This window comes from Diceros bicornis, chromosome 12 (genome assembly GCF_020826845.1).
Source record: "Diceros bicornis minor isolate mBicDic1 chromosome 12, mDicBic1.mat.cur, whole genome shotgun sequence".
NCBI classification, from domain to species: Eukaryota; Metazoa; Chordata; class Mammalia; order Perissodactyla; family Rhinocerotidae; genus Diceros; species Diceros bicornis.
The window spans coordinates 55978163-55993407 of NC_080751.1; the positions used below are offsets into that span (position 1 = coordinate 55978163).

General features: G+C 45.2%; 1 protein-coding gene across 2 annotated transcripts; it reads right to left on the reverse strand.

The window, feature by feature from the left end:
* Positions 1-8182: 8182 nt before the first annotated feature.
* CENPA (centromere protein A) lies at positions 8183-15131 on the reverse strand. 2 transcript variants are annotated; one of them, XM_058551618.1, is made up of 5 exons: positions 13351-15131; positions 9999-10111; positions 9416-9493; positions 8916-9093; positions 8183-8565 (listed from the first exon to the last, which is right to left on the reverse strand). In XM_058551618.1, the coding sequence occupies exons 1-4, from the start codon at positions 13433-13435 to the stop codon at positions 8959-8961; spliced, it is 411 nt and encodes a 136-aa protein (XP_058407601.1). In that variant the 5' UTR covers positions 13436-15131; the 3' UTR covers positions 8183-8565; positions 8916-8958. The 2 variants fall into 2 exon arrangements, with proteins under 2 accessions (XP_058407601.1, XP_058407600.1); XM_058551617.1 differs by having other exon boundaries at positions 8941-9093; positions 13351-14373.
* Positions 15132-15245: the final 114 nt, after the last annotated feature.

Here is a 15245-nt window from a genome sequence, read left to right on the forward strand (position 1 = left end):
CAAACCCCCAGTAGATAGTTGTATGTCATAGTTGCATATCCTTCTAGTTGCTGTATGTGGGATGCCGCCTCAGCATGGCCGGACAAGTGGTGTGTCTGTGCGCGCCCGGGATCTGAACCCAGGCTGCTGGTAGCGGATCGTGCGCACTTAACTGCTAAGCCACAGGGCCGGCCCCCATCCCAATTTTCGTTTCCATTTTATACCAATTCTTTTCCATATTGACATGTTTTTAAATGGCCACATGACATTTGGTATCTGCTTTTTTCATATTACTACCTCTTCTTTTTTAACAGCTACATGATACCCTTCTGATTAGTTACTTACAAAGCCCCCTGTTGGTGGACACTTTAGTTTCCATTATGATAGTGCTGTAATGTAGACATACAATAAAAAATTTTAATTTGTACATATTTGAGTCCTTTCTTGAGGATAAATTTTATGGAGTAAGATTCTCAGCTAAACCCCTTCACAAGCCCGGGCTCTTGGCTCCTGAAAGTGCCTGCCCACCCAGCTTCTCCTCTCTCCCCCTCTGCTTCAAGTCTTTGAGTTGAGAGACCAGGCCGTGCCTCCTTCCTCTTTCTGCCCTGCGTATCAGCGGCACGGTGGTGTGGTTTTCTCTTTCCTTTCCACGTTGGACTCTGCAACCCCCATCACATCTCCTGCCCTAAGCCACCCTATCACTTTGACAGTGAATGGTAAGAACAAGTAAGAACAAGATTAGCCCATGTTCCCTTTCTATCTGCTCCTAGAACCCTGGTCAGAGGGAACTCACACACACACACACACACACACACTCTTTCTCTCTCTCAGCTATTCTACAGGGCGTTGCTGCCCAGTAGAATAGACTCCCTCCTCCTCACCATCCCTGGGCACAACACTGTTCACCGCCTCCACCACACAAGTCACAGCTACGCCAAAGGAGCCAGATCCTTGAAATCTGTTGCCCTGAGGGTATGGGAACAGAAAACAAAGACTTTGTTCCTGGGTTGGACAGCAGGGAGCTGAGGTCTTCCCTTGAGATAGGTGCTAAACCTCCAGGACGGCTGCAGGCAGGGGAGGGAGGAGCAGCTCAGGCCTGGCTCCCTTGGGAGTTACGCAAATTATGGGAAGCAGGTTTTCTTGAGAGAAGGCTGTGACTTTTCCGTTTCCTTTGGAATCTGTACTCTGCTGGGCTTTTCTGCATCCACAACAGTCCTGGGTAAGAATTAATGTTGTTTCTGCCATTTCCTGATAGGATTGTCTTTCTGTTAGTGCATCTCTCTTGATGGCTCAGCAGAATGAGCCCAGGTGTCTTCCCCTCCCAGTTGGGAGCCTGGGGGTCTACCACGCAGGGCTGCAGAGCCAGGGTCTACAGTGGACTCTACATGAGCTGGTTTATGGCTCAGACAGACAGCAATAGAGGCTGGGTGGACTTTGGGAGGGAGGTCATGAGTGAGGTGGTGGGACAGGATCCCTTTTCTGTGGGGAGGAGACTAATTGAATTGAGGGGATAAGAGAGATCTCTCAAACTACTCAAAGGACAGTATCAAAATAGATCTACAAGCATGGGCAAACTCACATAACTCTATGGGGTTGCACCTGGGGTGGTGTGGGGATGGGTGGGGTTAGAGAAACTTCATGGAGGCAGTGAATGGGAAGTGAGTGGGGAGGTAAGGCACAGTGGCTGTGGGCTTCCCGTTGGATGTCCAGCCTGCTTTCATTGTTGATTCCCAGCAAGGAACACTCAATAGTATTTCTCTCTTTCTTCCACACTATGATCTGGGACCCTCTGCATATGGTTTTCTGTAATGGATGACTTGCTTGACCATAGAAGCAAGAAGTAAGTATTGCTGTCTACATCCATCGCTCCAGTACCCTCTTGGTTACTTTGCGTTCTCTACATTCTAATTTAGAAACAAGTCTGCTTAGTTCAAACCTCTTGGACTTTGGAGAAGTTTCCAGAGGCTGACAGATGCCCAGATAGGTGGTACCTCAAAATCTCTAACGTCTATAGTATAATATGGGTTCCAGCCACAACTTATTCATTCACTTGCTCACTCAATCATTTGGTTATTCAATAAGTAGTTATCCTAGGCTGAGAACTGGGCTAGGAATTGGGAACGTGGAAACAAGGATGACAGGCTCTGTTCTCCAGGAGCTCAGAGTACAACAGCGTTGCTCACTAGCCAGCTCTACGCCTGAAGGACAGCCCTTTCTTCTCTCCGGGGCTGTTTCTTCATTTTTAATAGAGAGGCTGTGCAGGATGACCTCTACGTCCAATGATTACGATTCTACAATTCTGCATTTACTGAATTTAGACTCTTCAGGGCACAGTTGTTACCGAGCTCTTTTGATGAATAGAGTGGCAAATGTGGTCCCCTTGTCATGTAACTGTGACTGTCTCCATCTTAGGACCACGAAAATCGAGTGGTGCTCAGAAGTCATCCTTGAGCCATTACTCCTTAGCTGCAGACAGCTGACAATTGGTGTTTGCCTGGTGGAGCCACAGGCACACTCCATCTGTCAGCAGCAGGCAGGTTCCCTTCCCAGGTCTCCTCAGGCGCATGGCGCCCTCTGCTGGGTGGAGGCTCAGGATTCATGTTTACCATACAAACTGGCTTACGGATGATATTAAAATTTTTTTTTATTCTGGTAAAATACACATAACATAAAATTTACTATGTTAACCATTTTTAAGTATACAATTCAGTGGCATTAACTGCATTCATATTGTTGTGAAACCATCACCACAATCCATCTCCAGAACTCTTTTCATCTTGCAAAATTGAAATTCTGTATCCATTAAACACTAACTCCTTTTCCCTTTCCCCCCCAGCCCCTGGTAACCACCATTCTACTTTTGTTTCTTTCTTTCTTTCTTTTTTTGATGAGGAAGAGTGGCCCTGAGCTAACATCTGTTGCCAATCTTCCTCTATTTTGTATGTGGGATGCTGCTGCAGCATGGCTTGATGAGTGATGTAGACGTCCGCACTGGGGATCCAAACCAGCGAACCCTGGACTGCTGAAGCGGAACATGCGTATTTAAGCACTAGGTCACCGGGCCGGCCCCTCTACTTCTGTTTCTATGATTTTGACTACTCTAGATACCTCATATTAGTGGAATCATATAGTATGTATCTCATTGTGACTGGCTTATTTTATTTAGCATAGTATCCTCAAGGTTCATCCATGTTGCAGCATATATCAGAATCTCCTTCTTCCCTTTTAAGGCTGAATACTATTCCATTCTATGTATATACTGTATTTTGCTTATTTATTCATCTGTCAGTGGATACAAGTTGCTTCCACATTTTAGCTACTGTGAATAATGCTGCAATGAACATGGCTGTACAAATATCTCTTTGAGAACTTGCTTTCAATTCTCTTGGGTATGTACCCAGAAGTGGAATTGCTGGACCATATGGGAAGTCCATTTTTAATTTTTTTAGGAACTGCCATACTGTTTTCCATAGTGGCTGCACCATTTTACGTTCCCACCAGCAGTGTACAGGGGTTCCAATTTCTGTACATCTTGCCAATACTTATTATTTTCTGTTTTTTTGATATTAGCCATCCTAATGGATGTGAGGCGGTATCCCTAATGATTAGTGATGTTGGGCATCTTATCATGGGCTTATTGGCCATTTGTATAGCTTCTTTAGAGAACTGTCTATTTAAGTCCTTTGCCTATTTTTGAATCAAGTTGTTTTAGTTCTCTATATATTCTGATATTAATCTCTTATCAGATATATGATTTGCAAATATTTTCTCTCATTCTGTGTGTTGCCTTTTTGCTCTGTTGATAGTGGTTTTTTCTGTGTGCGTGTGAGGAAGATCAGCCCTGAGCTAACATCCATGCCAGTCCTCCTCTTTTTGCTCAGGAAGATTGGCCCTGAGCTCACCTCTGTGCCTATCTTCCTCCACTTTATATGGGACGCTACCACAGCATGGCCCGACAAGCGGTGCATCAGTGCGCGCCCAGGATCCGAACCCCGGGCCACCAGCAGCGGAGCATGCGCACTTAACTGCTACGCCACGGGGCTGGCCCCGTTGAGTGTTTTAATGCACAAAAGTTCTTAATTTTCACGAAGTCCAATTTGGCTATTTCTTTCTTTTATTGACTGTGCCTTTGGTCCAATCTCCAAGAAATCATTGCCAAATCCAATGTTATGAACTTTTGCCCTGTATTTTCTTCTAAGAGTTTTGTAATTGTCACTCTTACATTTAGGTCTTCGGTCCATTTTGAGTTGATTTTTCTATATGGTGTTAGGCAAGGGTCCAGCTTCATTCTTTTGTATGTGGATATCCAGTTTTTCCCACCAACATTTGTTGAAGACTCTTATCCCCAGTGAAAAGTCTTGATACCTTGTCAAAAATCATCTGACCAGGGTTTATTTCTGGGCATTCTATTCTATTCTATTCCATTGGTCTGTCTGTCTTTACGCCAGTGGTCATTCGGACTTCTCTCTTATTGAAGACAACTAAAATGATCGACAAATACATATATATTTTTTTCTTAAAAGCATTAAACAGCTAACAAGATAAATGTCAATAATTGATCCAAGATCAAAGAGAGGACGGAGATCTACAGATGAGCTTAACAGCAGATTAGGCCTAACGCTTTCTCCTGGGGATGTTTGCTAGTACTAAAAAGGGAGCTGGGGAATGAGCTACGCTTTCGGCAGCCTTGTGGGGTTAGGGAGACAAAGGTTGAAGTACAGGCCCTCCAAGGTAAGCATGAAAGATGACCTTGGAGGGCTGGTGGTGCTTTAGGAATAAGGTGAACGAGAAGCAACTCAGACCTGACAGACTGCACCTGGGCTTTCAATCGTCTGGGTGCTTCAGAAACTCCTAAACTCTGAAATGGAATTAAGGTGGTTTTGAACGTTTAGTGCCTCTAGGCACCTGGTAGGAAAAAAACAATCCTCCCGAGAGGAAGATATCCTTCTAGGTCTCAAATTATTTTCTCAGATAGATGTGTCAGGCATCCTAGCAAATGTAACCAAGCACCAAAGAGGAAAAACATCCTGAGTGAGAATCAACAGAAACTACAAATAGAAACAGATTCCATAGAGACTCTAAACAGAAGAGTTGCCAGACACAGTCTGTAAAGAAATTATGCTTACTATGTTAAAGACAGAAAAGCCAAGCTTGACATTTTCAGCAGGGAACTGGCAACTATATAAAAAAAAATGACACGACAATTTTGAAAAGAAGCAAACAGAAATTCTAGAACTAAAAAAATACAATAACTGAAATTAAGAAAATGGTTAGGTTTAAAAGTAGATCAGACATAGCTGAAAGAAAATCAATTACAAGGCAGGGCAGAAGAAACAATTAGGTATACAGCACTGATAAACAAAAAGATGGAAAATAGAAGAGGCAAAGACACATCAAGGATACAGTGAGAAGGACCAGCAAACAAATAATTGGCATCCCAGAAAGAGAGGAGAAAGAATGGGAACAGGCAATATATGAAGAGATAATGTTGAGAATTTTCCAAAACTGATGAAAAGATATCAATCCAGATCTAAGAAGCCCAGTGAATGCCAACCAAGACAAATAAAAAGAAATCCACACCTAGACATATCATAATGACACTGCAGAACACCAAAAACAAAGAAAAATGGTTTAAGGTGAGATAGCCAGAGAAATAACACGAGCCTAAAAGAAGCAACTGACTGACAGCTGACTTCTCAACAGCAAAAACAGAACCCAGAGAATAGTGAATCAGCTTTCTCATGTGAAGAAAGAAAATAACTACCAATTGACAATTCTATACACAGTAAGAAACTCAACATGAATTCACAAGCATGGGGAGAACAGGATAGGAGAAAACAGTAACAAAATTCTGAAAGTTAGAAAGCAGATGGACAGGTAGAAACTGACTTTAGACCCGAGAGAGTGGAATCCTAAGCTAGCTAGTGGGGAAAGTTCAGAACCATCACAATCTACACAGCAAAATCTTGACAAAATCTCTCACTCTTAAAGATAAGGAGTGTTAAACATTAAAGGAAAACCTCGTAAGTGAAAGAAAGACCAGAACAAAGAGGAAAAACAAAAACAAACTAGAGAAAACAGGACAGTGCAGCAAAAAGAAAACAAAAACCAGTAACAAAAAAAAATTGTAATAAATATCCTTAAAATGGTGTCACACCCCTGAAACAAGATTGGGACGTGTGCAGATTATGTGTCTATTGGCTCTCTAAGCTCCATTCTCACCCTTTCAAATTCTCCTCCAAAACATAAGTGTTTAGAAGGTGACCAATTATGTTCCCAGACTCCCTTGCAGCTGCTTCTGGTTAGTTTCTGCCAATGGAAAATGCTGGTGGGGCCTGGAAGAGGGGAGGAGAAAGGAGACATTTTTCTTTCATGCTTTGGTAGAGACTTTGGCAGCAGCAGGAGATGATAGGAGCTTCCTCAGCATCAGTGGGGGTTTCAGCAGCATTGGTTGGAGTGGGGACTCCTGAGTCCCTGCTCAGGAGCAGTGGTGTGCTTCTACCGCAGTGGTGGAGTGGGGGCAGGGCCACGCTCCCAGCAGAGCAGCGGTGATCGTGGGCTTCGGGCATCATAGCTCCTGATCTTTGGGTAGTATCCCCTCTTCCCTTCTGTTCTTCCAGCCCTCCCGAAATTATTTAACCAGTCGCTTCCATTAAATTCCTCATTGCTTGAAATATCTAGATTGTTGTTGTTGTTTTTTTTTTTTGTGAGGAAGACCAGCCCTGAGCCCTGATCTGTTGCCAATCCTCCTCTTTTTGCCGAGGAAGATTGGCCCTGGGCTAACACCCTTGCCCATATTCCTCTACTTTATACGGGACGCCACTACAGCATGGCTTGACAAGTGGTGCGTCGGTGCATGCAGGGATCCGAACCTGAGAACCCTCGGGCTGCTGAAGCGGAGCATGTGCACTTAACTGCTATGCCACAGGGCCAGCCCCTGGTTTCTGTTTTTTTGAGTAAACAGTAACTGATTGGGCTGCTATTAAAAAAAAAAAAAAATTCAAAAAAATAAGAGTTCTTAGATACTAAAAATGTGAAAGCAGAGATAAAAATGTAATGGAAAGGTTAGAAGATTATGTTGATGAAATCACCCAGAAAGCAGAGAAAAACAAAAACAAAACTCCAACAATGTAAATGACCAAGTTTACAGTAAATTGCAACCATATCATATAACGTTATCATGATGTAAATCACTTATTCTCATGTTACTGTCTAAATACCATGTGGTGCTGAGAGCACACATCCTGCCTGGTATTTGAATGTGACATGTGTAAATGTGTTGTAATGGTGTCCTGGTTACAATTTTGAGAGCAGAGAAGTGTCAATTTAAAGAAAACTAGAGGAAGACTATAATCTTCTAATTAATAACACTCTAACAAGAACTTTAAATATATTCACAGATAGATAAACTTTATTTGAATGTTGCATAAATATGAGTTGATGTCAAACAGGAAGAGGTTTTTCCAAAGGGATAAAATTTATTAAACAATAGAACTTGGTCCTTTCCTTTAGTTTGTCTCTGAATTCAGTTGACTGACACATCATTATTCGTAGTCCGCCCTCACCTTTTCACCACACACAAAATGTAAAAATCTCCAGGTGGCACTTCCCATTTCTCTGGGAATCTCTTAAATTGTTTCAGTTACAACAGAAGGGCAAGGCTCTTATCTGCTCATCCATCGGAGGCAAAAACACATCCCCCAATTCTCTTGTTTAAATTGTGGCTGATTGCAAACAGTGTGCAAATGAAGAACTTAATGTTATAATATAGTCTGTATGCTGTACCAGTAACTTCGCTTTAAGTTTTTTTCATTAAAGATTTATTTTTATTATCTCTCCACAGAGAACTTATAAAAATACCTGTTAAAACATTGAAGAGGCACCTTAAAATCCTGGAATGAAAAGTTCTAAAGTACAAATTATGATACATCTTCTATGATTTAAAATAAGAATAAATTCTACAAGCTAGAATTTCTGAATGATTTTGATAGGAATTTACTAGAAGAAACCAGAACATCGAACCTTAAAGATTTTTTATTTTAACCCCAATTGAGTTTTTTAAAAGCTATGATTTATTGACAGGCACAGTCCACACAGGAACTTGCTGCTGCCACTAGTAATACGAAGGACAGAGATTTATATGCTAGACCTGCCAGGCTGTTCCATGCAACTGACTGAAGTGGGCTTCTCTTATTTTTTCCCTTATGTTTTCAATAAAAGTAAATATACATATGGTAAAAAATTTAAATGGTACAGAAAGATCTAAAATAATAAATATCCTCTTTTTCCCATAACCCATAAAATCTAATGTCTTCAAAATCATATGAATAACTAAACAGTCATGTGAATAATTTGCAAATTGAAGTCAACATTGGAGTCTATTTGAAAAGAATTCTCAGGCCTTTGGAAGTGTGTTGATTTTCTCATATATTACCCCTGTTACAGAGGAAAGCCACCCAGTCTTCTCCTTAAAAAAAACAATTACAAAAGCAACATGCCCACTCTACTCAGAGACAGCAAGTCCAGGCAGCATCTCATAGTCCATGGATCTGGTCCTGGCTCCAGACAGAGTCCCGGCTGTCATCCCTGAAATTTAGGAATTACATTTACTAACCAGGCATTTTCAAAAGTAAGACAACTTTCTCTTAATCAAAATGAGATCATCTGGTCCTCGTAAAATGGAGAGGCTTAACTCCGTCAGAGATTTGGGTCATCTGGTCATTACTTAATAGAAAAATATCTTTATCCAACATTGTACGAAAGGGCAGGAGCCACAGAGTCCCAAGCATTCAAGTTCAAACCAGGTCAAAACTGTTCTAGAGAACAAAGGGAAGGCAAGACAGCAAGGGACTAAGGACGGAGAAGGGAAATTCCTTCAGAGAAGCTCCCACTCCAGTGATGAGAAGCTGGACATTTTCCCCCCAAAGCGCACTCACTCCCTGGCGAGCAGGAAAGGCTTACAGGCACTGGGGCAGGAGCTCAGCCGAGCCCTTCCTCAATGCCTCGGATCCTCCTGGCCAGCTGCACATCCTTCGGGAAGAGAGTAACTCGGCCGGCATGTAAGGAGAGCAGATAGGCGTCCTCAAAGAGATGAACTAGGAATGCTTCTGCTGCCTGGGGGCAGAAAGAGAAGCAGAAAGACTAACACAGACAAGGGGGCATGGGCTGCATTCTTCTTGGAGACCTGCTAAACTTAGTCTCTGAGGGCTCAAAGGACTGTCGGAAAAGACTGTTCACAGAATGAGAATGAACTTAGCCTGGGAATTTTGCTACCACCAAACAAGAATCCAGCCTCCAAACCTAGAGTGTTCCTTGTTGCTCATTTCAAGGAGGCAAGATTCAGTGTGTGACATGCCACTGTCAGCCCTAGGGAATTCCAGAACGCCTTTCTCCCATACTCACCCCACACCCAACTGTACCTTGGCTGCCTTCTTACCTCCTGTAGGGCCAACAGGGCCTGGGCTTGCCAACTGAAGTCCACACCACGAGTGAATGTAACACATATTTCTCTTGCCTGTGGAGGAGTGAGGTTGGGGAGCAAGCGAGAAGGGGAGTGGCCAGGAGTAGAAAATAAAAGAAGAGAGACTCAAGGGAAGAGAGACACTCTCCATGAATCTTCATTTCCGTTATACCTTCCTGGGCCTTTATCTTAGGACCTAACTAGTAGCTGGTGTCGTCTCCTGGGAGCTTCGGAATTGGCATGTCTCTTCTCAGTGGTGGGAAGAGGAAGAGGCCATCTCCCAGGGTAGGACAAGGGATGAAAGGGTGGATGGATGAGAGAGTTCCTATTTACATAATCAAAGAGCACAGTTTCAAAGGTGGTAGGGGTTAGAAATTAATTCCATAAAGAATTAGAAGGTGCCTTTGGTGGGCTCATGTTTTCAGAAGATGAAGAGTCCCCTACCAGGTTAGAGAAGAGGTCCCTTGGCCATGTGGGCAAGAGACAATAGGGTCCCCGATACCTGGGTTCAAAGAAAGGAGTTGCCATGGGGGTTGGTGGGAAGCTCCCCGGAGCTCACCAGGCGGGCGAAGGGGCTCTTCCTTAACAATAGGTGTGTGCTCTTCTGAAGCTTTCGGATCTCACTCAGAACCTTCGCGTACCTCCGGCGACCACGTGGACGGGAGGAAGTGCCTGAGTGAAAGAGTTGGGTCATGAAGGTAAAGTGTGGTGGAAAATAGGTGGTGCCTCGCAGCCTGGCTGTCACACTGTCAAATCATTAGACCGTAATATGCTCCACAAAAGCAGGGATTTTTGTCAATTTTATTCACTGCGGCTATCTTCAGCAACTGGAAAACAGCAGAGAGGTGCTAAGTAAATACTGGTTAAATGAATGAATGAATGATCCTCAACAATGACGCTTTGAGGGGATTATCTTAAATGCCAACTCTTCTATGCAACCTTTCCTGACTCCCAATCGCTTCCAAACTGATGGGTCACCTCCCTCCTCTGGGCCCCACAGTACTTTCTGCATCTCTTTGTTCTTTCCCACCTAGATTGGAAACTCAGTTATTTTGTTTTTAGGTCTTTTTTTAAGAGCTGGAAGTAATTTGAGAATTATGTAGTACAATTCGCTTGTGTCAGTTATCCTGGGGCCCAGCGAGGTGAAGACAGTGGGCCAGAGTTCATTGGCGGCCAAGGCGGGGCCTCAGAAGTGGCATAACTCAGTGCCAGTGTCGGGTCGCTGGGCCAAGCAGTCAAAGAAAAAATTCTTCTAACTCTGGTGTTGAAGAGGAAACTTAATTGAAATTAGACTATTTAGAAATAAATAAAAATAAAAAATCTACATCTCAAAACTTATGGGATATAGCCAGACAGTACTAGGGGAAAATATATAGCCTCAAAATCTATCTATTAGAACACAAGAACATTAAAAGATAGCTGAGCTAAGTGTTCGACTCAAGTGTTAGGAAGAGAATTATTAAAATAAACCAAAAGAAGGAAGAGCAAAGAAAATATTAAAGGTAACAGAATTAATGAAAAAGAAAGTAAAACAAAAAACAGTATAGTTGCTCCCTAAATTGAACCAAGGACCAATAAAAATGAATGAACCTCCAATAAGTTGAACAAAGAATAAAAAGGAAAAAACAGAAAAATTAACGTTTTGAAGGATAAAAGTAGCTTCAGAAATGTTATTCGAGGTCCACCAAGAAAACAGAATCCACACCAGGTAGTTCGACAGATGGGATTTAACACAGTGAACTAATGACGAAGCGTTGGAAGAGCTGCGAGAACAAATGGGGACGGTGGGGCACTCCGGAGCCGCCTGGGCCATGCAGCTGCCAGTGGAGACGATCCTTGGGTGGGGAATGTGGCCAAAGACACAGGGCAGTGTCCAGGAGACTGGTGACATTCAGGAGAATGAGGGAGGCCTTATGCCCAGGAGATAAGCCACTGGCACCTGCGTCCCGCCTCGCCACCAGTCAGCAACGCGGTCACTGGAAGCAGCCTTTAATCAACAGGCAGAGCAGTCCCAGACAAGATGAACACAACTGCAGATCACCACAAAACCTAAGAAGGCCAACATCGTGAAAGGAAGGAACCAAACTCAACAAACGAAATAACCTTTACCAGAGGAATCCGAGTTGATAGAGAAAAGAGAGCGAGACCTGGAGAGAAATATACATAATAACCTCAGAGGAGTCGTAAAGGAAGACAGGAAATCTATGACCCAAGAACAAGCGGTTATGAAAAGTAACCAATTAGAGAGATCATGGGAAAGAACTGGGATTCAACATTCCACAGTTGCGTCCTGGAATGCCCACATAAGGAGTTGGGGTTTAATCCTAAGGTTATGGGAAGCCACGGAAGAGTTTGAAGCAGGACGGAGAGGCGATCCACTTACATTTTAAAGATCACTCCAGCTGCTGTGTAAGGACAGAACTGGAGAGGGAAGCGGGTGGAAGGAAGTGGAGGAGTGGCTGGGCTAGGATGCTGCTGGCTTGGACTCGGCTGATGGGAGCAGAGATGGCAACAAGAGGGGAGATTAAGGATGCAATGTGGAGGCAGAATTGCCTGATCCAGGGTCGAAGGATATTTCTACATCGGAAAGCAACAGCAAACATCATACTTAACAACATTCCTGTTAAAATTACAAGACAAAGACGGCCAAAACACTGCTCCTATTTCAACACTAGTCTTAGGGCCTCCACAGTACCATACAATAAGAAATAAAACGTACAAATAGGAAAAAGAAGATTCGAAAGTCATTATTTGCAGACCATATAGTAGCCTATTTAAACATTTCAACTGGAGCAACTGAAAAACTATTAGGATTCACAAGAGAATTCAGCAGGTTGGCTGGATGCAAAGGTTATTTGTTTAGGAAAGAAAAAAAAATCCCGTTCACAGCAGCAACATCTATAAATAATCTATACTTTTTTCACCCTGCTCTTAGTCATGCAGCAGAAGACAAGTAAAGCGGTTGCTGCCACAGAGCCCAGTTCTTGCCAGTGGGTCTCCCACCCACCAGACCACAGTAGAGAAACTGAGGACCACAAACCAGTCTTCTTTCCGGCACATAACCTCGGGAAGGGAACAAGGTGAGAGCACCGCTTGAGTTAGAGCACGTTGGTTAAGGCCCAACACAGCCACTCACTGAAGAGAAAAAACAAAAAAACCTGGAAGGGTACCTTCGTCTTTCTTTTTTTTTTTTTGCTGAGAAAGATTCGCCCTGAGCTGACATCCACGCCAATCTTTCTCATTTTGTATGTGGGCCACTGCCACGGCATGGCCACTGATGAGCGGTGTAGGTCTGCACCCCTGGACCAGAACCTGGGGCTGTCGAAGCAGAGTGCACTGAACTTAAACCCCAGGCCATGGAGGCTGGCCCTGGAAGGGCACTTTCTAAAAGCAGAATTGTTGTTTGAAATCGTCACAAAAAGCAGCCAATAATTTTGCAATTTAAAAAATCACAAACTGATTTTGAAAGCCCGGTGTCTGCCGGAACAGGGGTGTGACCTTGTTCAAGTCACCTGGCCTGTCTGCGCCTCGGTTTTCTCATCTGTAAAATGGGCACAATATAACGTTGAGATAATTCTCGTAAAGAGTTTAACACAATGTCTAGTTAGCGGTAAGCACTCCATAAATGCTAGTAGCATCGGGAAGAATTAGCACCAGCACCCAGGCTGTCTGGGCCCGTCCTTCTCCTGCGCGGCACTGCCTTCCCCAGTCCCCGGGGCCGCGGCGAGCAGATGGGGGACGGCAGAACCGCGCTGGCCAGTGCAGAGGATGCTAGCGGACCCGGAACCGGGGCATTCCGGCACAACCCCAGGCTCGGCACGCGACCTCGGTGTTCTCGTCTGCGAAACGGGCACGCGAGCCGGCCGTGCCCACCTCACAGCACGTGCCGGGAAGGGGCCGCGGCCGGTTACCTAAGGACGGGGCCCGCCGGGGGCTGCCGGGGGCCGGGCTGGCGGCGCGCCTCCTCGGGACTTCGGGCTTGCGGCGCGGGCCCATGGCGGGCGCGGAGGGTTGCGGCCCCGCGGCTCCTTCTCGGCCTTCGGAGTCTGGAGACCAAGGCTGGCGTCCGCGGGCGGCCTGGCAGCGCCCCGACCCGTGGCCCCGCGGTTGGGTGCTCCGCAGCCGCCGCGCCGCCTCACGTTCAAAACGCCCGCATCGCCGATTCCCTGCCGGCGTTTTTTAAAACCCGAATCCAGCGACTCTCAGTGGCTGCCTCTGGAACGCCCCGGCGCAGAGCGACTGCGGGAGGACCAATGAGAACACAGCCCGGGACCCTGACGGCGGCGGTGATAGGAGGAGAGAGCGGGAACATGGCGGGTCCACAGCAGGACTCAGCCTATGGGAACTTGGAGAAGTAAAGGGAGGCGGGAACTTCTCCCGCCCTCCGCTTGCCTGTCGGGGTGCTCGTCTTTGAGGGATCTGACCCGAGTCCTCGGGTGCCCTCTGGTAGGAAAGGGAAGGCTCGATTTTGAAGATGTAGATGGTGAGTTTGTAGAACGCGTTTCTCTAGACAAATCACTTTGCTCAAACATTTTATGTTTTGCCCTATCAACCAACCCAAGTCTTTACCTTGGATTGGGGATCTGAACCCGAGAATAATACCCTGTATCTTGATCTCGGTGCTCTTTTCTCTCCTGACTTTATAACTAAAAGTAAACGAACACCACATTGCACTGACGACTTTGGATGTTTCTGTGATGCCCACGCTGACATCCCCCTTGGTTGTTCCACGGTCCTGGTGGGAATTCCAGCCCAGCTCGGGAAGGGAGCGACTCTCAACAGGCATGCTGAAGTGAACTAGGTCTACAGTCCCGGAAAGCAGAATCTTCTTGAGTTCGCTGGCTGGAGCGGTACCTGGGGATATTCCGTGGGTCCACTGGCGATGGGGGTGAGAAGACCCACTCTGGTGGCGGCTTACACAATAGAAGACCCGACAGCCAGGGGCTCTGCAATGTGAGCCTCCTCCCTGAATGGCTCTTATATTCATCCTCGCCCCCATTTCTCTAGTCCAGACCCTAATCAAAGGTTGTTTTACTGGTCTCTGTCTTCAGTACCTCTTAACGCCAATCAAACCTGTCTCCATATAACCACCAGGTCATCTTTCTAAATAGCAATTTGGATCATGTCGCCTCCCCTGCCTAAAACTCTCCATGGCACTCCACCGTCTAATGACAGAGTTCTAATGCCTCAGCAGCACTGAGGGCACAGCACTGTCTGGGCGCCTGCCCACCTCTCTGGCCTCTTCTGCGTTGCATGCTTACTGCCAGGCACACCAGTCCACTTACCTGCAGTTCTTGACTACATCGCCTTGTTATACGCCTTCACGTTTCCGTACGTTTTACAAGCTGTTCCTTCCTGGAATACTCCTTCTCCTGCCCTTCAGCCCCCAGCTGGGACTCCTGCTCATCCTTCAACACCCAGTTCAAGTGGAGCTCTCTCTGACAGTTCTAGATGGAGTTAGCTGGTCTCTCCTGTACTACCTTCCCTGCACCTCGTACAAAGGCCTCTTATTGCACATCACACTGTGCTGGAATTCTTTCTTTACATATTCATTTCTCCTGTGTTCTTTGATGGATCCACTCTCCTTGGAGCACATCAGTCCTCAATCAAGTTTGCTGAATTCTGGGATAGAAACCCCTTATTAAATTTTTTTTGACAAGTGTTCTTAATGAAGAAGGGTGATCTATAAACTTTTATGGCTACATAGGGAAACCCCTGCTTACCTCGAGTTTTGAAAGGATGTAGTCAACAAAAGGCAATCTATAAGTGGGTCAGGGAGGTGAACACGTTTAGGAATGCTGAGAAC